The 24,135-nt window shown below is 39.2% G+C and overlaps 1 protein-coding gene across 1 annotated transcript in view; it reads left to right on the top strand.

Moving 5' to 3' along the window:
• Positions 1–12,888, top strand: part of Prune2 (prune homolog 2 with BCH domain) — a 193,601-nt gene extending 180,713 nt beyond the window's left edge. Inside the window, exons 18-19 of the mRNA XM_048347319.1 lie at positions 5,782–5,829; positions 9,781–12,888. Coding sequence (XP_048203276.1) covers positions 5,782–5,829; positions 9,781–9,811 — 79 coding nt within the window. The 3' untranslated portion in view covers positions 9,812–12,888. The remainder of the gene's footprint in view (positions 1–5,781; positions 5,830–9,780) is intronic.
• Positions 12,889–24,135: the final 11,247 nt, after the last annotated feature.

The raw sequence follows: 24,135 nt of genomic DNA on the forward strand, positions 1-24,135 counted from the left end.
CTTTTACATCTACTTTTAGGAAGGCGTTTGCAAAGCAAACACAGATGAACACCTGATGGCAGGAAATGACACCGTATTTAGCCAAGTGTATTTTGATGCATCCAAGGATTGCTTTTCAAAGTGTATATGCGCCGCTTATGTTTGGCTCTGCTTTGCTCGGTGACTCTCTCATGCTCTGCTTGCTTCTTTTGTATTTCTTTTCTACCCCGATGGTTTTTGCTCATGCAGACTGGATGAAGAACTGAGGGAAGCATCGGAAGCAGCTAAGTAAGACCTGGTATTCATTTAACAGCTGGCATGGTGTTGGCTCGCATTTTAGGAATGAATGGGAGAATCTGCATGCCTGCTGTTTTATTCTGCACTTTAAAAAAATTCCCTTTTCTGCTGTGGTAAATGTAATTTCTCTTATTTTACTCTAATCTAGTTCCCCTTGATCCTTGTTATCTAGAAGAAAGCATTTGTCACTATTTAATTATATATACACACCCAGACAGATACACACACATATGTGTGCATATGTATATGCGTGTGTGTGTGTGTGTACGCACACACAATTGTAGGTACCCTGACTAAAGAACATAAACAATGCCCTGCCACATAGAGGGTACAGCCCCAATGATCTCTAGGTAAACTAAGACAACAGAGCTTCACTAAGTTGTACTTCTGAGGAGAAATGAAAGTGGGTAAAAATTGGGAAGGTTTTCATAGAATCAATTTTATGGCATTTCAAGATGTGAAACAACACCTGATTTTTAAGTGATAAGGAAATATTGCTAAATTTAACCATTTTCAAGTTTTTTGATAGTGAAAAAACAATCCCTGCTTACTATTGTTGAGGTATGATGTTCCCCAAAGTCATAAAAGAAGGAACACATGACATTGATGTTATCCAATGAATTATTTAATGAGAGAACCAACCACTGTTGTTAAAGTCAATTAGAAGAGCATTTGTGAGAAACTAGATCTGTAGCAGCCCCCATCCCTCCCCCCACCCCCGTGCCCCATGGGATTTGTAAGACATTCCATAGATGCCTAAGACCAGATAGTACCAAATCTTGTATATATTATGCCTTCTCTTGTATACACATACCCAAGATAAAATTTTATAAGTTAGGCAGAGTAGCTGTTTAACAATAATAATTAATAACAAAACAGAGTAGTTATGGTATATTGTAATAAAAGTTGTTTTAAATTGTGTGTTATTTCTGGACTTTTCTACATGATATTTTTGGATCATGATTTGACTGCTAATAGCCAAAAACACATAAAGAAAATTTGCTTAAATCATTATTTGAAGATGCTTGGGTAAGATTTTTGGGGTAGATACAAAACTGGCTAATGTCCAGTAGGACAATAAACTGAAATACTGAGTTATTTTTCACACTGGACAGAAAGTATTTGCTTCACTGCTGGACATAAATCGTTAAGCTTACCTCCATCCTGAGAAAGTCAGGCTAGAATTGCTGTGGAAGAATACCTAGTTATTTCCTTTTCTGCTTTTTTCAAGGTCCCTTTGAACCTTGAAATGTCTTTACATTTGCTGGCACTATATAAAGTAACACAAATACTATTGGAAACTGTTAAGTACATTAAGCTTCTTCTCCATTTCAGATGTCACTTACACTATTATAAATTTCAAAGGGTCTCTTACAAAAGCAGAATGCCTGGACAATGTCCAAATGGCTATAAATTCTAAATAAATACATTGTAAATAATGAAGTTTCCTGATTCAGTTACAGAAACCAATCGTTCATTGAAATAATCTAAATTCTTATTTTTTTTATTTCAGGTAATCTATTAAACTATTTGCCTATAATGTGGATTTTTTTTTTTGTCAGTTATGGGGCTTGAACTTAGGGCCTGGGCACTGTCTCTGTGCTTTTGCACTCAAGGCTTTGAGCTACAATGCCGCTTCTGGTTTTCTGATGGTTAATTGGAGCTAGGAGTCTCAGAGACTTTTCTGTCTGGGCTGGCATTGAACTGCAATCCTCAGATCTCATCTAGAATTACAGGAATGAGCCACTGGTGCCCGACAATGTAGATCTTTTATTAGAAGTTAAAGGAAAGATTTTCTTTAGAAAGCTTAGTGTTAGTATAGTCTTCTATTACTATATTTTGTTTCTTCCTTTCAAGAAAACTGACATTCAGATCAACAAAATGCAAATACATGATCTTTATATGTTCTAACAAAATCTTCTTAATTTCTAACAAATAAGAAGATGTGGAAGGAAGATATTGGGAATCAAGGAACCAAATGTTGGTATGAGGAATCCCTTCAACACTTATCTGCATGCAAAATGATTTGTGCCTTGAGATTCCCAGAGAGAAAGGCCTCCTTGAGTTTCTTGAAGACTTACTGTTTTAGGAACAATGTCTTCATGAGATTGTCTATTTACAAAATGACAGATCAAGAAGGAACATAATTTTCCAGTCAAATCTATCACAAGTCAGATCATCATCTTTTGATAATTGTCTGGCTTTTTTTCAATAAATTTTCTCCCCTTAGACCTATTATTCTTTCTGTTTAGCTACCAGAATAAAACAATTACTATTTTTGATATACTTGAGTACCTATCCCCTTCTTTCTCTCAAATCCATTATTTCCTTCCCTGCTCCCCCTAAAACCCCTATGTCTAAGTGGTTCAGAAGGTCCATAAAGATCTTGACCTTTCTCTAAAGGAAACACAGTGCTTATGCCTGGTACATGCTACAGCCTGGTAAGTTTATGCCACATTAATTAAGGACTGCCTAAGAATAAGGTTGTTGCTACTGAGTAGCAGCTCTTAAAACTCTATTGCACATCAGAATCGCTGGAGCAGCCATGAAAACTCAGTCTTCAGTCCTCACTCACAAAGTTTCTGATGCTGTAGGTTTAGAGTGGGGCTTCAACCTGCCTCTAACAAGTTCTTAGTGATGCTGAAGCTCAGTTCTCTGGACCACCCTTTGTGATCCTTCTACTTAAAAGGGATGAATAAAAACAAATATGCCTGAGCAAGTTGCATTTGTTTATTATTAATTTATTAGTGCCAGTACTCAGGCTTGAATTCAGGGCCTAGGCATTGCTCCTTAGATTATTTTTCCCTCAAGGTTGGTGCTGTACCTCTTGAGCCACAGCTTCTTTTCTAGCCTTTTAGTGGTTAGAAATAATAGTCTCATAGACTTTTCTGCCCCAGCTGGTTTCAAATAATAATCTTCAGATCTCAGCCTCTTGAGCAGCTAGGATTATAGGCATAAACCACTAGTACCCTGTGTTCTTAGCAATTCTAGGCTTCAGATTCAGTACCTAAGCTGTTTGCCTAAAGAACCCTCCCTTGATTGACTCCTTGTTTTGATGGTAAAATTGAAAACTATTTTCACATTTGCATTTAAGGAAAAAGCACTGGACTTCTTTTACAAGAGATTGAATATCGAATATTAGGACCCTTAACATTGCATCTGCAAACTACTTAGCCATCTTTCTTTCAGCTTTGCAAGTGGCTACTGTAACATATATACGAGGGCAGGTTCTATAGGATGATTTTTGATACAGAAAACCAGACCCCTAAAGATTTGTGGTTAGAAGCTGCACACCTCCAGATTCTTTCTATTGATAGATGAAATATGTTCTGATTTCCTACATGACTATTAAAAAGCTTCAGACTGGGTCTGACCAAAGATATATATTCAAGAAAGGCTTCAAAGAACAAACTTCTCCATTGTGCAGCTCTGTTCCTACAGTGTTTTGGTTGTTCTCTCTCTCTCTCTCTCTCTCTCTCTCTCTCTCTCTCTCTCTCTCTCTCTCTCTCTCTCTCTCTTTTTCCTTTTTCTTTGGGGTTGGTACTGGAGCTTGAACTCATGCTACTCCTTGGTTTTCCATGCAAGACAAATGCTCTTCCACTTAGGTAACATCTGACTTCTAGCTTTGCGTGGTTAATTGGAGATGAGAACCTCACAGACTTTTCCACTCAGGCTGGTTTTGAACTGCAATCTTCAGATCTCAGCCTCTTGAGTAGCTAGGATTACACCTGCACCTGACTTCTACAGTGTTTAAAAAACATTCTTCCTCTCCCTGCATACACCATCACTTAAAGTGCTTGGCACTAGACTTAAACCATGTATTGGGCACAACTTGTCTTTCCTTTGGAACCTCAGAACTGAACCAGGAAAGAAAATCCACACCCAATCTTGTTCTACAAATGGAAACAATGCATGTGCTGTCTTTGGAGTGGCAGGGTTAAATGCTTTGCAAATTGCTTTTTTCTTTGGAAGGATCAAAGTTAAAAGGCCAAAAGGCTGGTCTTGGAAGAGTGCCCTTCCTTGATTCCATTTCAGCTTTTCAAGCTTTTTCTAGCATGCTATCAATATTACTTGACTGTCCTTGTACATTAAGTTGCCAAATTTTTACTGTAAACATACTAGACCACCAACAAAAGGCATGGGGAGTAGAGGTTCAGGGTAGGGTAATAGCCTTCTTCCATTTTTTTGTTGGTGGCGGTTGTGGGCCTTGAACGCAGGGCCTGGGCACTGACTGAGCTTTTTTTTTTTTTTTTTTTTTTTTTTTTTTTTTTTTGCTTAAGGCTAGTGCTCTACCACTTTGAGCAACAGCACCACTTCCAGTTTTCTAGTGATTAATTGGAGACAAGAGTCTCACAGACTTTCTTTTTGAACCATAATTCTCAGATCTCAGCCTCCTGAGTAGCTAGGATTACAGGTGTGAGCCTTCAGTGCCCAGCTTTCCTGCCATTTTCAACAAAACACACCTTAGTCCCCCAAATTCTATATGGGTAAATTAGCTGGTGGAATTATTCACAGTACAAAAAGAGCTCCAGTTTCATTAAAAAGTATCACCGAATCCCTGTCAATGATAAAAATATTTTCCACAGCGCCAGGAATATGGCTTAATGGTACAGTGCTTGCCTAGCATGCCTGAAGCCCTGGGTTCAATTCCTCAGTACCACATAAACAGAAAAGGCCAGAAGTGGCACTATAGCTCAAATGGTAGAGTGCTAGCTTTGAGCACAGAGAGACTCGGGGACATTGCCCAGGCTCTGAGTTCAAGCCCCAGGACCAGTAAAAGAAATTCCAGAAGGGGGTGAAAGGGGCTAATGTTGAAATATGAAATATTAGTTAAGAATGATATATAGGAAACTTGAAATTTACAAACAGAGAAATGACACCACAATGGCATCCCAAGAGCAATTACTAAGACAGAAGCATAAATCACATGAGAAACTTTTATTCCATTATCTGATGAGGTAACTTTCTTTTTTCCTGCACTTAGCCAATTTGGGTTCCTGTCAGGTAGGATGTACCTGAAAAGCTTTATGGATTGTCTTGTCTGTTTTCCTACAATACAGAAAACTGATACTGGCATTCTTTCTTATTTCTTCCTTTTATTGTCTTAGAAAATCCTCATTCTTATGAAACCTAAAAGTTAATTATGTTTGTTTGTAGACAAGATTAGGCAGTTTAAGAAAGATTTTCCTTTGTGTGTAAAACATTTTCATATTTGGGGTACAAATAAAAATTTGCAATATTATGTTCATTGAGTCAGAGAGTTGTAAATGACTGGGAGAGAGGAGATTACTGGAAGACTTTGGAATTTTTAATCTTCTGATTATAGTTCAAAATCATACATATTGTCTATTTCAAAACTCAGTGTAAAATGAGTCACAACTTAGTGGTGTCATCTATTCAGATGTGAATTTGGGATCTCTTTAAATAGTGCCAAATGCCTCCAAATAGTGTGAACTTAGAAAATGGAGAAATGTTGACTATTTTCTGTTTCTTCCTTGCATTCAGAGCTAGCTGCCTTTACAATGATCCAGAAATGTCTTCGATGGAGAAGGAGTAAGAATTTACCATCTCTAATAACCTGAAGCATTGTATGGCTGAGCTGGGGAAGAAAAATGCTGTCCAGGACTGAGTAAACTTGACTTAGATGTTCAGCCCTTGCCAGCTCTACCCCTGAAATTAGAAACTTAAAAGCCCAAATAATGCCAGTTTAATATAATTTCATGTATGATCTCCACTAGAGACAACCAAGTCTTTTCCATTTCAAAAAATGAGGAGAAAAATAATATATTGAGAGTTTGATATGAGAACATGGGGGCTATCAGAGAGCAGCTCCACTTGGATGACATCATCAGCTGGGACTAGGGAAGGCTGAACTGTCATGTGAACTTCATATTCTAATGGACAGGGGAGAGGTATGCTTGTTTCAAAGCTCTAGGAGTCCACATGCAACTTATGGAATAATCTAATTGAACAGTTCCTATCCTTTTAGAAAGAGAAATATCTACAGTATATCTACAGTATCGAGTTCTCAGCACATGCCATACCTTATGTAACAAGCTCACAATGCACTATCTTGATTTGAAACCTCACGCTAAGCTTATGAACAAAGACGAATGCCTCTGGACATCATCTTTCTAATAACAATTATATATATATACATACATACATATATGACAAGTGAAATAAGGAAGAATGGAGAGATTATCTGGCTGGTCCAGAGTTTTACAGCCATAAAAATGGACCAGACCAGGCATTTAAACCTTGGTTATTCAGATCAAGAGCCAATGATTCTTATTTGAGAAAGAGGTAGTCTCTGTATAGAATGTCATACTGCCTCTCACCTTTCTAGGGACAAAAGTTATCCAAAAAAGTAGAATTAATTTAATGGCCAAGTTCATTTCAGGAAGAAAATGGTCACTAACTTGCTTCCAGAGAGAACAAGACCATTGAACTAGACTCAAGGAGTCTAGGTGGATCTAGAGTTTAGCATTGTTCTTGTACTGGAAATGAAAGAGAGGCAAAGATCAAATTGACGTGTGTCTGTTGTCATGCCACCTCTTTCATTTCCTGGAACACAAGTGCAGTTGCCATGTTGACCTTACAACTTAAGTTTTGGAACAACTTCCTCTAACTCCCAACTGAAAATGTTTGCACAACTTGCAAGGGGATTTTTAAATTCATATTGCTATTTTTCTAATGGTCAATCTTGTCCAACTTCTAGAAATGAAGGTGACAGTTGCTTCAAGCAAATGGCCACAGGAAATTCTGCAAAGCAAGCATATCTCAATCCCTCTGTCCATAACACCTTATTTTGCAAACATGATACAGTATTTCCTCTCATGGTAAAACAGTACCTATTTGACAATTAGCAGGGCCGACAGTTGCTAAGGTTTGTGAAAGTCTTATTTGTGAAAGACCTTATTGCTGAAACATCTTTGGGCTTACTCACTCCTCTGCCTACCTAGTGTGCCTGTTCCTCCCGGGGGGTCAAAGGCCATTTGGGTTGGGAAGACAGCTGAGCTTTGCTTTCTTGTTGGGCTGCATTCCAGAGTTGGGCATGGGAGAATGAGAATGCTAAGAACTGTTAATGTTACTTCCCTCTTTTGAGAAGAGCACATTTAGCCTTTATCAGGCCCATGGGCATCCTAAGCAAGACAATGAGATCACAAATGAGAGGCAAAAGTAGGCAATTGTTTTCTTTTTGTCCTGACTTTCAGCCTGGACATTTGGATCCCTTTAGTATTACAATGATGGGCTTCATTGTCTCCAGGGACATTGCTATCAGAGACAAGGAAAAATTTTGTGTGGAAGCCTTTTATACCTTCTGTAGCTAGGACTGAGTGGATGAACTGCAATCTGGGCACAGACTCTTCTAAGGGCCTCAGTCAGGCCAAGAATGAAAGGAAATATGTACCAGTCATCTCAAACTAGAGTCCTCCCAATCTCTACTTCTTAAGTAGCTGCTGTCCCCAAGCTTTTTTCTTCTTTTTCCTCCTTGGTCCTAGAATTTGAAGTCAAAGCTTCATAACTACTAGGCTGGAGATCTACATTTTGAGTCATGCCTCCAGCCTGGGTTTTGCTGATTGGTTGTTTAGTTATAATCCTGGGGCTTGAACTCAAGGCCTGGCCACTATCTCTGAACTTATTTCCTCAAGGATAAGCTCTAACATTTGAGTCACACACACACACACACACACACACACACACAATTTTGTTAATTGAAGATAAGAGTCTAACATACTTTGTTGCCCAGGCTGGCTTCAAACCATGGTCCTCAGATCTCAGCCTCCTGAGTAGCTAGGATTACAGGCATGAGCCACCAGTACCTGGCTTTGCTGGGTTTTTGTTTTTTTTTTTTTTGCCAGTCCTGGGCCTTGGACTCAGGGCCTGAGCACTGTCCCTGGCTTCTTCCCGCTCAAGGCTAGCACTCTGCCACTTGAGCCACAGCACCGCTTCTGGCCGTTTTCTGTATATGTGGTGCTGGGGAATCGAACCTAGGGCCTCGTGTATCCGAGGCAGGCACTCTTGCCACTAGGCTATATCCCCAGCCCTTTGCTGGTTATTTTTGAGACAGAGTCTTTCCCCCTTCTCTTCCCTACCTGTGTGTTTGAGCTCATACTTTAGGCTTCCCATTATTGCTAGGATTACAGGTATATATCACTGTGTCCAGTTTCCCTTTGTGGAGATAAGAGCCTCATGGATTTGTCTGCCTGTGCTAGCATTGAATGTCAATCCTCAGATCTCAGCCTCCTAAATGACTAGGATGAACAGACTGATGCCTGGCTTCCTCCAGCTTCCAAATGGAGCACATGGGCAACCTTGTCACCCAAGAGGATGCCAGTCACCTTGTAGGCATCTGTCTGCTAACATTACCCTCCAGGTTCCTCTGTGTGCCAGTTCTGCTGGGCTCTAGGAACACCAGACACCAGAGTTGCCAATCCATGTAGCCATATCAGACAATGACTGACAGGAAATAATTATGTGGGTTTTTTTAAAAATTATAAATTTATTCGTTTGGTGTATTTCAAAAGGTGGCAATGCTTTTCCTCATTTATCAGCAAAAGAAGTTAGAAATCACACGCACTGCACACATACAGAAAAATGAAAAACAAATCTTCTTGAAAGTGACAGTCACATATAGAGTCACCCTAGGAAGGTAGAGAGTCAGGTTCTATCCTCTTGCTTAAGTTTCATTAAATACTGGGTCTACTCAAGGGCAGAGGGTGGCGGGGGTGGGGGGGAGCAGCTTTCAGAAAGGAATATGTTATTAAAGGCAGCATTCACTATTACTGCTCCTAAGAGCACCAGGTGGGGAACATTTTCTAAACTAGATCAAGTGAAATGTGGACTCAATCCCTCCTCCTCCTGATTACAAGACAGTGACTTAAAGAAGAAAAGACAAAAGCCAGGTGCTGGTAGCTCATGCCTCCAATCCCTAGCTACTTAGGAGGCTGAGATCTGTGGATTGTGGTTCACAGCCAACATGGGAAAGAAAGTCTGTGATCCTTATCTCCAATTAACCACCATTCAAAAAAAAAAAAAAGCCAGAAGTGGAGCTGTGGCTCCAGTGGTAGAGCACTAGCCTTCCATACAAAAAAAAGCTCAGGGAAAGCAACCAGGCCCTGCGTTCAAGCCCCAGGACCAACACACACAAACACACTCTCTCTCTCTCTCTCTCTCTCTCACACACACACACACACACACGCGCGCGCGCGTGCGCTTGTGGAACCAAGTTTATAAAGCTAAACCCATTCCATATTTAAATAAAAGCTTGGCAATTAGGGGAAGGTGGTATTATACCTGTTTTTATTTGGTATAAAAACACATGGGTGATTCATTTTCAGAAAGAAGCAAAACATTACTGGATGTTTCTCTGGCTTCATCTCTCTCTCTCTTTCTCTCTCCCTCTCTGTCTCTGTCTTCCTGTTTGTCTCTCTCCCTTTCTCTGTCTCTGTCTCCAATCTCTGTCTCTGTCTCTCTTTTATTATTCTTCATCCTTCACAGCATTGACCTGAAGCTGAAAGAAAAGCCCTAGTCAGTTGGAGGCTGGAGGAAGAGGCCGCCTTTCACTTTGGATTGGCTGACGTCTATCTACCTGGAAGAGACAAGGCTGCTGTTACTTTTCTCCACCTTGCACTGCCTAATGCCATTCTAAATTTCTTAGGGGAAAAACAGGAAGAGAAATTGTTTACTCTTGATGTGTGTTATGGAGTTGTGTGCATTTTCCTATGTTGCCAATTATGTGCCTCAAAGAGTTTAGTTGAACCTTAGCAGGAAAAGTAGGACCTTCCTTTTCAATATTTTTGTCATCCCTTGGTGCAGTAACACTTGGTTCCTTAGACGGATGTTTACGACTAGGAAAATTGCAATCTACTGTTAAATATAAGTGGATTTGTTGCTATAAATTAGCTGGATTTCTCCTTGATAAATCAGTTTAGATTTATACTACACAGGGTTTGTTCTGGAAAGTTGATCCCTGTGTAGCTCTGCTTTTTAAAATGTTAAGCCCACTTAAAACAGCTGTAAATCAGATGCATCATCCATCAAGGTCCCATTTTATTCTTGGCCACTCAGTTAACTTCTCAAATGGAAGGCCAAGAATTCCTCACTCACATCCATTTTTACTTTAATTATCATGATTGAAGTCATTTCTCCAACAAATGTTGACAATCTTTATATTGCATAAACTTCAAGAGGAGTGTTGCATACTTTAGTCATTGCTTAGGCCACAAACTAAGCTGAAGAAGTTACACTTTGAGTGTCCAAGGTGTACATCTAAGGTAGCATACTCAAAAAAAAATTTAGTAACCTTCAGTCATCTAAATGTCCCTACCATGTGCATTTAAAAGCGATCATGTGATCACAGATTTAAAATGGAATGTGAGTAGATGCTATACGTCCTAAAAGAGTTCCTTTATAGTTTTCACGTGCTCTTTAAAATGCCGAAGTGATTTCAAATCTGGTAGTGGGGAGGGCTCTAGCAAAAAGCTGGCAAACTATGCTAAATGCCAAAGATATTTTTCAAATTTGTGGTGGGGGAAAAAACAGAACTTAAAAAATAATTCCCTGACACAAGCAGATTATTCCAATTTTAGTACCTACAAATAGAACGTTGTTGAAACACAGTCACACCAATTTGTTTTCTTACTGCCTGCATCTACTTTCTCCTTACTGTGCAGAGCTGAGTAAACAACAGACCCAACAGTCACAAAGTGAAAACATTTATGATCTCCCCAAGAGGTAGCTGATCTGTGTTGTACCAAATACACCTTTTCCACTCTGCCCATCTTTGTATTATAGTCTCTCTAACAAAATGGACAAATGAGGCTGCCAACTAATTTATTTTTGTCAAAACAAGTATTTGAATCTATTAACAGTGAAATTAAATACATGGCTGGCTAAGAAAGAGAAGTCCTCAGTGTGCCAAGGCATGGCAGACATATTTTGCCAGATACAGAGTCCAAGCCTTCCTTGTAAGTTCCTCTTGAGCAGTTTCCTGGTGTTGCTATGAGTCTTGCTTTACTCTGGGACCCATTTTTAGTCTTCAGTGTAACCTGTTGCAGTAAAGCTGGTATATCTAAAAATAGAATGAGGATCACCACCCTAAGCTCATCATGATGACGACTTTATGGGAAAGAACTGTCTGGAATACTTTGAGCCCTCAGTCTCTTTGAAGTAGACATCTTTGTACAAGTGACTTCATTTGTTTCATGTCTATTTCCAACCTACCTGCCACCTCTGCTTATACAGTGCAATGGTTCAGCTGTCGTTCCTCCATAAGCCTCCATAGTTATCTCTTACACCCTTTTGATCCCTTCTAGTTCAGGAGCTCGTGGAAGTTTGTGTTCATTTGGATCATCTTCCTCTCAACATGGGTTAGTCTGAAAGACCCTAGGGCCAACCCATTTCTCCCATATCTACCTTTGGAAGCCCAAATGATGCCTACCCACTAGGCAGAGTTGTCTTAAGTATGGCTTACTCGACATTCTGCTTTGTTCACTTCCATAATACACAGTGGCATCCCTTGTTGGAAGGTGAATCACATGATCCTTGTAGCAGTTTTGAACCTATGAAGTAGCAAGGGGCCTAGTGTTTACCTTAGTGGTGCCAACCTGAAAAATAAGGGGCTGGTGTAGGGCTCTTGTTACAACAACCAGACATGGCAACAATCTCATCATTCATACTCTCTTTAGAACTTGAGCCACCTGTATTTTATGGAAGACTAATCAGGTGATATGCTATTCCACATAGAAATTAGAAGCATCTTACTGAGTTAATAATTTTGTTTGGGCTGTTTTGTGGGCTACAAAACTATTCCAATAGCATTAGGCATTTGCTGTTTTATTATCTTTTAAAGGACAAATTAATTTTCATTGCATGTGCTAGACAAAAGTTACTATGTAAATTCCATCTGAATAAGTAGAATCCTAGGCAAATCCTGAGGAAATAATCCCTTGATGTAAACGTCCACATTACTCAGCTATTGAACTCTTGCATTCTAAGCATTCTTGCTTTGGTTCAGACTTCTGGGAACTGCTTTGCACTTTTCCTGTAGATTTTGCAGTTAAGGGAACTAAAGGGTCATTGGGAGCAAAAGTACTGGTTTTACTCAAAATGACATGTGTTCTTCAGGTAGGTCATGATTTTGAGAAAGAACAAGAGTCTGTCCGGAAAATGCTGTTGGGAATGAGAATATTGGAGGGGAATAGCTGAAAGAAAACCCTGGAGTTCCTGTTGAAGCCATATGATATTTTATAGAGTTCCTATCTAAGGGGTACTCTGAGATGTGTCAGGAAGTCACCACCCCTAGCCTTTATGATTAAATATCATTTTGAAGATTCAGTTATGGTACTATGTTTGCCACCTTGACTTATCAAAATGCCTCAGTAGTTTGCTTCCTTAGAAACATTAGGATGTGCACAAATTCATTTTTTATACACTTAAAGACTTTTCTACTGTGTATGGGATTGCTCAGAATGAAAGTATCAGGCCTTTTTTGGTGAATAAATTCTCCTCAAATGGTATAGATTCAAAATATAAAAAGATGTAATTACACAATATGACTATATAGCCTCTCTGTATACTTCAACAATAAAAATGGATTCCATGTGTTATGGCTTGCTTTCTTTGAGTCAGCAAGAATCTTTTTGTGACTCCCCTTTACAGCACTTTTATTTGGACATCATTACCGTAGCACTTCGTATTAGAGAACTGCGTATATTTTAGCCTTCCTAGGGTCATTTGGATTTTATTCTCTTTTTATTTTTGCCTTTCATATATCTCAGCATTTAATCCACTTTGTACTCAAAATATATTGTTTATTCTTTTGGTGTGGGTAAACAGTTCCCCTTTAAAAATGTCTCCATGTTTCATAGCATTGTGCCACTGTTTACCCATGCCTCCATACCTGTCCATGAATCTATTTAATTTTAAACTAAAATGTATTCAGGGATGGAGCTGTAGCTTACTGGGAAAGTGCATGATTAGCATTAGCAAGGTCCTAGCCAGGAAAACAAAAATAAAAACAAAAAAACAACAACACCAAAACCCAAACCAAATGAACAACAACACAAAAAAATTCAATGTCATTTTAATCTCAGTTGTATTTTCCTGGTTTTACTTTTTAAACTTTTGTAACCTTTCCACAACAACAGAGCCAGCAATCACCACTGGCTTACAAAAAAGAAAAAGCTTAAACAGATATTCACTTCTGCTTCCTGGACAGTTGTTAGATTAGCCACATAAAAAGTTGCTTTAGAGCCAGGTGCCGGTGACTCATTCTTGTAATCCTAGCTACTCAGGAGACTGATATCTGAGGATTGCAGTTCGAAACCAGACAGGGCAGTAAAGTCCATGAGACTCTGACATCCAGTTACACACACACACACACACACACACACACACACACACACACACCCCACACACACACACTGGAAGTGGAGCTCTGGCTCAAGTGGCAGAGCGCTAGCCTTGAGCACAAAAGGTCTCAAGGCCCTGAGTTCAAACCCTAGGACCAGCACACGCATACAGAAAGAAAAAAGTTGCTTTACAGAGAGTAAGTTCTCACATGTTCTCTTGATCTAGGCCTGAGAGAACTCAGGTAGATATTGACAGTACTCAAGGAAGAGAAGAAGCCAAAAGAGAAAGCTGAGAAGGACTTGGTGTCAAATGAAGACTATTACTTAATAAAGTGGACAGTTAGATTCATTGTGCTGCAATTATCCGGCAAAAGTAGAAACTGGAGGCTGGCTAAGTGTCCAGGACGAAGGGAAAGGCTGGGTAAAATGCAGTGGATATATACTGTGGTTTACCACACAGTTGTGAGAAGTAACAAATTACACATTCCTAGAGTAACATTTAAATCATAGGGTAGACTTGAAAAAAATTCAAACCAAGCCAATATTTATAGCATAGTGTCATTTATATAACTTGCAAACACATATACACATGCAAAACAAAGCTACGTATTAGGCAAAACCCTTGTGGATTTTAGGAATTGACACATTTATTAGATTAACTAAGGTGTGAGATGAGGGATGAATTGAGAGCTTAGTTTACCCTCAAAATCAAAGAAGCCTTTATTGGGTTAAACTTTAAAAAGAAATATTAAATGAAGATAGCCCAATTTTTCAGCTGTTTAAGCCTGGATCATGGAAAAGCTTTGTAAAGACACATTGTGTCCCCGAGGGGCTATTCCTATCTATGGCTTCTTGCTTTCTCTTGTGCCATTTTCACTGTGTGTCTGAATCAGGGTGTGGCAGCCTTTCAGAAATCTGCCCTGGTTACATCATCCTGAACACTCACGGGTCTTTGAACCCTTTTGAAATTGCCACCGCCTTCCAGAGCAAGGAGACTGCTTATGAAGCTGATTTTCCTAGATGGTTTCATTGATTCACCCCACATAACTCTTTAACCAAGCGAAATAATTCCTTTTCAATATGTAACCATCTTTGCTTGGGGCATGGCTCAAGTGGTAGAGTGTCTATCAAGTACCAGGCCCTGAGTTCAAACCCTAGGAACGTGTGTGTGTGTGTGTACGTGTGTGTTACAATAATAGTCTATAAAATTATTTCACTTGCGAGAAAGCAACGGAAGGGGTGACATTGCCCAGAAATAAATGTATATATTACCTGACTTATGAAACAGTAATCCCTCTCTACATAACCTTTATAATAACAATTAAACAAATAACCAGTAAACGAAAAAAAGACACTTAGATATCAGTCATGAATAACTGTTGTTCACTATATCTCTAGCCTTATTCCTATAAGGAACCCACAACCCTTTACCACTTAGTCATGCTTTCCTTGTGAAACTCTTCCTCCTGAGATGGATAGACTCAATTACCTTCTTTTCTCTGTATTCATGATCAATTGCTACATTAACAAATTACAGTTGATTCTCATTCTCCATGGCAGTCACATCCTATACGGTTACCAAGAGCACACAGAAAGGAATACTGATGCATTGCTACCACAGGAAATACAGGCAAAGTTCCCATGACCCCCCTCTGGCCACATCTCCACCAGCTTTGTTTATGGGTACTTTTGTTCAAAGACACCCAATTTCATATGTATAACTGGATATAATGTTAATATATATAACTATACTATATGATATATAATATTAACACATGTAATATTATATAGCATATAACATATATAACTTATATGTATTATATGCAACATAATATATATTATATACAACTTCTATATATATCATGTATAACATCTATTCATAACATATATAACATGTATATTATGTATCCATGTGTATAAAACATAACATATGTGTGACATAATATATGTAGCATGTAATATGTAACATATACATTAGATATAACACGTTTCCTATATAGTAATATGTTAAATATACTTTATGTATTATGTAGTAATATGTTATACATGTATTAATACATGTATTATATTACATGATAAAATATATATATATACATATATAGTTAGTTTGTGAACACTGAATTTACAAACAACATCCTGAATATAACTCATGCCTGAAGAAAGCTGTTCTACATAGAAGACACATCACAGGGGCTGGCAGTGTGGCCCAGTAGTGGATTGCGTTGTGAGCACACACAAGACCCTACATTCCAGCCCCAACATTCAGACAACAACTAAAAGAGGTTTCACAGCCTTATTGCCTTTAAAGGTACTACACAACATTTTGTGGCCATGCTCGAGGCCATTTTAAACAGTGAAATCACTAGGGAAAAAAAACACAGAAATGCCAAAGAAAAAAAAGAATTAAGTGGACTGTGAAAAGGACACTTGTTTATAGGATGAGAGTTAAAGCAAAAAAGGCATGCCTCACCCTGTCCAAAATCCACGGGGCTTGTATCTCAGGGGACTCACATTTTTTACTAGCTCTATACCTGTCCATATGACTATGAAAGATTGATTGAGGGGGAGGGGTAAATAACTTGTAGCAAGTGAATCTGCAAATATGGAATCCATAAATAATGAAGAGCTACTCCATGTCATAACCTAGCAGCCTTAAGCAATGCCTATTTATTATCTCAGCCTCTGCAGGTCAGAAAAGCCAGGCACACTTCAGCTGGATTCAACCTCTCAGAAGGGTAGTCATGGTCTAGGTCAAGGTCTCTCACAAGACAAAGTTTTACTGGAATGGAATCCACTGCCAGTCTCACCTGATGGTTGACAGGAGGATCCAATTCATTAGTGATTATTGGGCTGAGAGACTTAGTGATTTGCCTATGAATATGTCTACCATGAAAGATGTTTTATTAAAATCAGAGTAGAGAGAAAGACCAGTACACTGGAAGGCATAATTTTTTTTGTCACATCATCACAGAAGTGATATTTCCTAACTTTTGTTCTATCCTATGATTGGGAGCAAGCCCCCATATTGCATGGGGTAGAAATGACAGGGATGTATCCAAAGTCTGCCTGCTACACCATAACGCCTTCTTTGAATTCCTCTTTGACTTCTTCTGTATCCTTTCACCTATTAGTGAAACTGTTTCTCCATAGTTCTCTTTGCTTTGCTTTAGTCTTCTGTCTCCTCAAGATTTCAATTAACACCTCCCTTCACATTATTTATTTCTTGGGTTCAATTTTCATGTCAAACGGTCATTTCTCACTCAGCCTCTGTACCCTCTGAATCTCTAGGAACCAAAAACTTTAAACTCTTTAAGCTGAGAGACCCTTTGTCTACTATCTCATTGTCTTTGATTAGCACACACATTAGGATTTGAACCTTGATTCTGTTTACTAGATGCATGACTCTGTGTGAGTTCTTTACCCATATTTTTAAAATGTCAACCTCTCATCTCAACAGTTTACACAATGCTTAGATGGGACTTGAATGTCCAGCCTAGAATCTAATACAGAAAGAGCATTCAATTAATATTAGTTTTCTCCCTCTCCCTCCCTCTCTCTTCTTCATCTTCCTACTCACCCAGCCTTCTCTCTGTTAATCTGCCAACATCCTCATATCAACCTCCCAACCCCACCTTTGGTTTCTGTCAACATGTCATCTCATTTCCTTCCCAAAGACACATTTCTTTCATCTTGAGGTACCCATGGTATTACTCTCTATTACTCTCCCCTAGCTCCTTCCAAAGATTTCATCTGTTATCTCTGCTCAATTTGCCTGGGGTTTTATTTTTATTTGATAACAATATCAAACATATAAGCAGGGCTAGAGTTCCTTGCCTAACACAGGAATTCCTGAGTTCAGTACCCAGCAATCACAAATAGAAGAATGAGGAGGAGGAGCAAGAAGACTAAGAAAAACTATGCATTGACAGTAAAAGAAATTATTTCTCCTGAAATTCTGGGTAGAGACTGTTTATAAGACATCTCATTACCTCCAAATATTTAGTCAGTGTTTCCTATAGAAACATTCTCTTCATCTATGAAAACCAGAAAATCACAACCCTGGGCTTCTCAGATGTCAGTCAGGCCTCCCCTATTACCTTCATGCAGAGCTTCAGAGCAAAAGGGCCTGGTCCTGACTCACCTATCACAATAAATTGCCGTGTCTCTTTAGCCACCTTCAATCTGTCATGATTTGTTTGCCCTTATATAACCATGATGTTTATGCAAGTTGCTCAGTTTGTTCATTTACAGAATGTTCCTTGGCTTGGATTTGACTGTTGGAATCAAGTTACTGATCTACGGCACCATATTTAGGAACTGATTTGAGTTTCAGAGTCTACTGAGGTTCATTTCAAGCCCTTGACTAACGTAATGTTCCCAAGGCTTTCCCACTGTGAAAGGGGAAACCATCATTAATTATGTTAGGGAGAAGCCATAGATGCATGTATATAAGCCCACCAAACATTTTATTTATTTATTTATTTATTTATTTACGTATTTACTTATTTATATCAATGTGAACTCATGAATCTTATTTTATTACTCTATTGATGGGGCTGTTTTTCATACTCAATGTGGTCTACCCAATGAGAGTCCCTTCAGTCTATATTCTCCTCACTCTTCTGACAATTCTTTACTCTCTAGTACAAGATGTTCCAGACTTCATTTGTATTTTTCCCCCTAATCTAGTCCTGGCATCCTCCATCTCTTTCCAAAGCTCTGGTTCCTTTTAGTGGAGAATGGTTTCAGGAAACCATGATCCAGGTTCTTGGTGTATACCTTGTTAACTGGAAGTCATTGCTCCATGGACTCTTCGTAGAAAGTTCTAGAGAACACACACACACACACACACACACACACACACACACACACACAAGCACATGTTCAAATCTGTATTTATTCCTATATGTATGTATGTTGGAACCCATGAATCCATACCATAATTTCCAATTCTGATACTAACTCAACATCACATCGATGTCTTCACCAGCCGACTAGTGTTTTATTATTGTTATTATCTTTGAGTTGTTGTGCAAGAGGGTTTCCATTCAACATGTCAGTTTGTGAGTACAATGCACCTTGATCAATGTCACCCCTTTCATTATTCTCCCCCATTTCTCCCAGCCCCATGGATTCCCCTCAATTTACCTAGCTCCATTCTTTAAACAACCAAATAAGACTCCCCACTCCATGTCCTCCTCCTGCTGCCCCCCATAACCTAAAAATAAGATGGAATCAAATGCCCCAGGTAAATAATGTAAGCACATGGGCTGAGGATATGGCCTAATGGCAAGATTGCTTACCTTGTATACATGAAGCCCTGGGTTCAATTCCCCAGCACCACATATACAGAAAACGGCCAGAAGTGGCACTGTGGCTCAAGTGGCAGAGTGCTAGCCTTGAGCAAAAAGAAGCCAGGGACAGTGCTCAGGCCCTGAGTCCAAGCCCTAGGACTGGCCAAAATAAATAAATAAATAAATGAATGAATGAATAAATAAATAAATAATGTAAGCACATGATTCATGGGCAATTCTGTGAAAGGATGCTTTCCAGCAGCCTGGTTCTTTCTTATTACAACACATGCCATATATAATGCAATGCCCTTTCCAACCAATCCCTTACATGTGTTGAAGGTGCTTCAATGAGAAGCATTTCCCTAGTGTTTTTCCCTAGACAAATAGAAGCTGTGTATCCCATCTTTCATCTTTTCTTTACTGTCTCCACCCACATCCCAGAAACAGAGCCCTTAGGTAAACTAACTTTATGGCCCAACATAAAGAGATATGCACAATCTATCTTTCTCAAGAAGTTTTGAACTTGCTGGGTGCTGGTGGCTCATGCCTATAATCCTAGCTATTCAAGAGGCTGAGATTTGAAAATTACAAACCAGCCCATACAGAAAAGCCCATGAAATTCTTATCCGCAAAAAGCCAGAAGTGCAGGTGTGGATCAAGTAGCCTTGAATGAAAAAGCCAAGTGAGAAGTAAAAGCCCTCATTTCAAGCCCCAGTACCAGAACAACAACAACAAAACAGTTTTGAACCATAGGTATTAGAACTCTTGGTGGGCACATTAGCAGAAACTGTCTGGGATACTCACTTCTGAACTTCATATTCATTCAACAATTCAATTAGCCAACATTTATTCAATGTTTATTCTCCTGTCTCTGACAGGGCAGATACCATCAAGTTAACTGGTTGTAGAAAATGTCTCAGGACAGGACATGCATTACTCAAAACCCTTTTGCAAATAAAGTGATGGAAAACCAGCTTACAGTTAAATCAAGCCAAAATAAACACTTTGCTCATTTTAGCCAGGCACCAGGGGCTCACTCCTAGAATCCTAGCTACTCAGAAGACTGAGCTTTGAGGATCACAGTTCAAAACCAGCTTAGGCAGGAAAATCCATGATACTCTTACCTCCAACTCAGCACCAAAAAGCCAGAAGTGGTGCTCAAGTGGTAGTGTTAGCTTTGAGGGAAAAAAAAGTTTTTGCTTATTTTAATAAAAACCCAAGATCAGAAGTTAGTTTCTTTTCATTCTCAATTTGACTCACTTCTGGGTGATAGCTCAATTATGAAGCAGTGCCTCTTTACAGTGAGTTAATTTAACCCTTAGCAGTCCCAAGCTTTGGAGCTCCTCTATTTAGCAATCTGTTGAAAAGGGTCACCTCCATCCCATTAGTCTTTGTAAAAAATAAAAAAATAACGCGGCCTCACCCTCTGAGCCTCCTAAGCAGCTTTTCAGCCAATAAAACTCTAAAGAGAAAGGCTTTCCACTGACTTTAAATATAAAAGGCATTTGGACATTTCATGCTTAAAATTATTTTCTGATCATAAAAAAGAATTTCCAAAACTCCATTCTGGTTAGCTAGTACTTTTCTTAGAAATACCATAAGTACATTTTGTATTATATTGGTTCTTTTTCATCATTAGCAGTAATTCATAATCCATTTTTTAAATTAAAAAATATGGAGAAGTAGAAGAAAGAAAATCAGTCTCCTTTAGCAGCTGAATAGCAGCTCAAATAACATTTGGTTAGAACTTGTTTCTCCAAAATCACAGAGCTGGACAAGGTAAGAAATGGAGACACACACACACACACACACAATAAATAAATAAATAAATAAATCAAATTAAAAAAAAAAAAAAGAAATGGAGGCAGAGACAGAGATGACCTACCTAGCCCTATCTTCCCAATTTATTATTGTGATCTACTAGGTCAATATAAAATAAAATTGCTTCTTTTTTTTTCTCTGCTTTGAGGAAGAATACAACAGAACAGAAAGTATAAAAAAGAAGGTAAAAGGTACTACTCAATCAAGCATTGTGTGTCAAAACATTTGGGGGAAAACATCTTAACATCTTTCAGGTATATTTCTCTCTCTCACTTCTCCCTGTACCTTATCTTTATTTCATCTACCTATAGATATGTTATATAGCATCATGTGCTCTGAACATCTTTCCACATTCAAAACTCTTTTCAATAGTTCCCTAGAAGTAGGCAAGTTGACTATGAACTGGAAGGACATTTCACAAGCACCCTAGATGAGGAAAGATCCCTAATTCTAAACTTTCTTTTAGTAAATGCTCTAAGAGAGGGTGGTCTGGGAGCTATGGTCATGTGTTGGCTAGAATAAACAGTGGATTCTTTTGACAACCCTGAGCTTTCTTAGGTAGGAATTTTAAGAGACTCTGAGGTCATTTTAGGGATATAGTCTTGAGCTGTTAGAAATTGGGTTGATGTTTGTTTAAGGCTCATTTGTGCTGAGAAGTCTGCATTTTATAAGCTAAGGTTGGGGCTCTGTCAAAAAGAGATGAGCTAGAATTTGGGCATAGACTCTTTGCCATTTCTCACCAACAAGACTCTATTTCTTCTCTTGTTTCTTTCTTTTTTCTATCTCCTGTTTTCTTCCCTCCCTCCCTCCCTCCCTCCCTCCCTCCCTCCCTCCCTCCCTCCCTCCCTCCCTCCCTCCCTCCCTTCCTTCCTTCTTTCCTTCCTTCCTTCCTTCCTTCCCCCTTTCTTTCTTCATTATGTATCCCTCTCTCTCTTTTGTTTTTTTTTTTTGGCCAGTCCTGGGCCTTGGACTCAGGGCCTGAGCACTGTCCCTGGCTTCTTCCCGCTCAAGGCTAGCACTCTGCCCCTTGAGCCACAGCACCGCTTCTGGCCGTTTTCTGTATATGTGGTGCTGGGGAATCGAACCTAGGGCCTCGTGTATCCGAGGCAGGCACTCTTGCCACTAGGCTATATCCCCAGCCCTCTCTCTCTTTTGTTGACAGAGAGTGTCAGTATTGGAACTTGAACTCAAAGCCTTGTACTCTCATTTGTCTTTCATTGCTCAAGACTTCTAAAAGCTTTGAAAACTTTTAAATCTTGGCCATTCTGGCCACAAGAAAAAGATATTCCTGTTTTTATTTGTATTTTCTCAAAACTAGTAAAGCAGGTCATCTTTTGTTTTGTTTTTACTAACTTTTCTCTTTACTTTTTTTGTTTTATTAACTTTTGGTTGTGATAACTTTTTATTTACCTAATTGGAAGACATTATTTTTAGGTTGAAAGTTGAGGCTAGGCTTTTGGGGCACACCCATTATCCCAGCACTTAGGAGACAGGGGCTGGAGGATTCAAAATTTATAGAATGAAACATTGTCTCAAAAAAAATTAGAGGGCTGGGAATATGGCCTAGTGGCAAGAGTGCTTGCCTCATATACATGAAGCCCTGGGTTCCATTCCCAAGCACCACATATATAGAAAATGGCCAGAAGTGGCGCTGTGGCTCAAGTGGCAGATTGCTAGCCTTGAGCAAAAAGAAGCCAGGGACAGTGCTCAGGCCCTGAGTCCAAGGCCCAGGACTAGCAAAAAAAAAAAAATTAGAAATGTTTATAATAGGGTTGGCATTTAATAAGCTATCCTAGATCATATTTTTCTGTTTCCTTCCAAATACTATTGCCTGTGCCTATAAGTACTGAATCAAGAAAATTTCACAGTAACAAACTCAGTCACTCGATTTGTTGTTCTGTTTGTCCCTTGAGGTGTTTTGAGAACAAGAGGCCTCTATGGGTCCTTGGCTCCTGAGAGCATGTACATAACTTCAAACAGAGTAAACTCATCATTTAACCAGTTGTGTTTGCTTGAGCTATGGCCAAGCACAGCATTTCAGACTACAGGGCTCTTCTTCTCCCAGTCCCATTCTGTTCTCAAACTTGGAGAAGGCAAGGAACAACTAATTAGGCTATGGTAGCATGCAAGTACATCTCAAAGAGCTGTCCACCCACATTTTAGTTCAAAAGCTAATTTGGACCGTTTTTATTTCATATAAAAAAGATGAGGTAACCTGAGCACTAGTGGTTTAAGCCTGTAATCCTTTGCAGTCAGGAGGCAGAGATCTGAAGATCACAGTTCAAAGCCAGACCAGGCAATAAAGTTCCTGGAACTCTTATCTCCAATTAGACACACACACACACACACACACACACACACACACACACACACACACAGAGCCAAAAGTGGAGCTGTGGCTCAAAGTGATACAGCACTAGCCTTGAGCGCAAAAACAGCATAAAAGCTCAGAATCAGTGCTTAGGCCCCAAGTTCAAGCCCCAGGACTGGCATAAAAAAAAAAGATAAAGAAAAATGGAAGATATGAGGTACAGCCTTCATAAAACCCAACTCTGGGATTATCATTTCTCTTTCTTTCTTTCTTTCTTTCTTTCTTTCTTTCTTTCTTTCTTTCTTTCTTTCTCTCTCTCTCTCTCTCTCTCCCCCTCCCTCCCTCCTTCCCTCCCCCCTTCCTTCCTTCCTTCCTTCTCTTCCTTCCTTCCTTCCTTCCCTTCCTTTCTTTCTTCTTTCTTTCTTTCTTTCTTTCTTTCTTTCTTTCTTTCTTTCTTTCTCTTTCTTTCTTTCTTTCTTTCTTTCTTTCTCTTTCTTTCTTTCTTTCTTTCTTTCCTTTCTTTCTTTCTTTCTTTCTTTCTTTCTTTCTTTCTCCCCTTCCATCCCACCTTCCTCCCTCTCTCCCTCCCTTCCTTCTTTCTTTTTTTTCTCTCTCTGTCTCTTTCTTTGCTTTCTTGTTAGGGTGTCAGTACTGGGACTTGAACTCAGGGCCTTGTACTTTCATTTGGCTTTTGTGCTCAAGACCGTTACTCTACCACTTAAGACTCCACCTCCTTCCTCTTCTAGCTTTTTGATGATTAATTGAAGATAAGACTCACAGACTTTTCTGCCTGGGCTGACCTTGAATCACAATTTTCAGATCTTAACCTCAGGAGTAGTTAGGATTACAGGTATGAGTCACCATTGCCTCTTTTTGTTGTTGTTGTTGTTTTGTTTGCTTTATTCTTTAGACTAAATCTTGGTTTATTTCCAACAACTTTTTTATGTGTGTCAGTACTGGGGCTTGACCTCAGAGTCCATTGCTCTTGTTTAGCTTTTTCCCTCATGGCCAGTACCCTACCACTGGAGCCATGACTTCATTTCCTGAAAGTATTCTATTAGTGGAAATCCACTCT

Source organism: Perognathus longimembris, chromosome 1 (assembly GCF_023159225.1).
Source record: "Perognathus longimembris pacificus isolate PPM17 chromosome 1, ASM2315922v1, whole genome shotgun sequence".
Classification (NCBI taxonomy): Eukaryota; Metazoa; Chordata; class Mammalia; order Rodentia; family Heteromyidae; genus Perognathus; species Perognathus longimembris.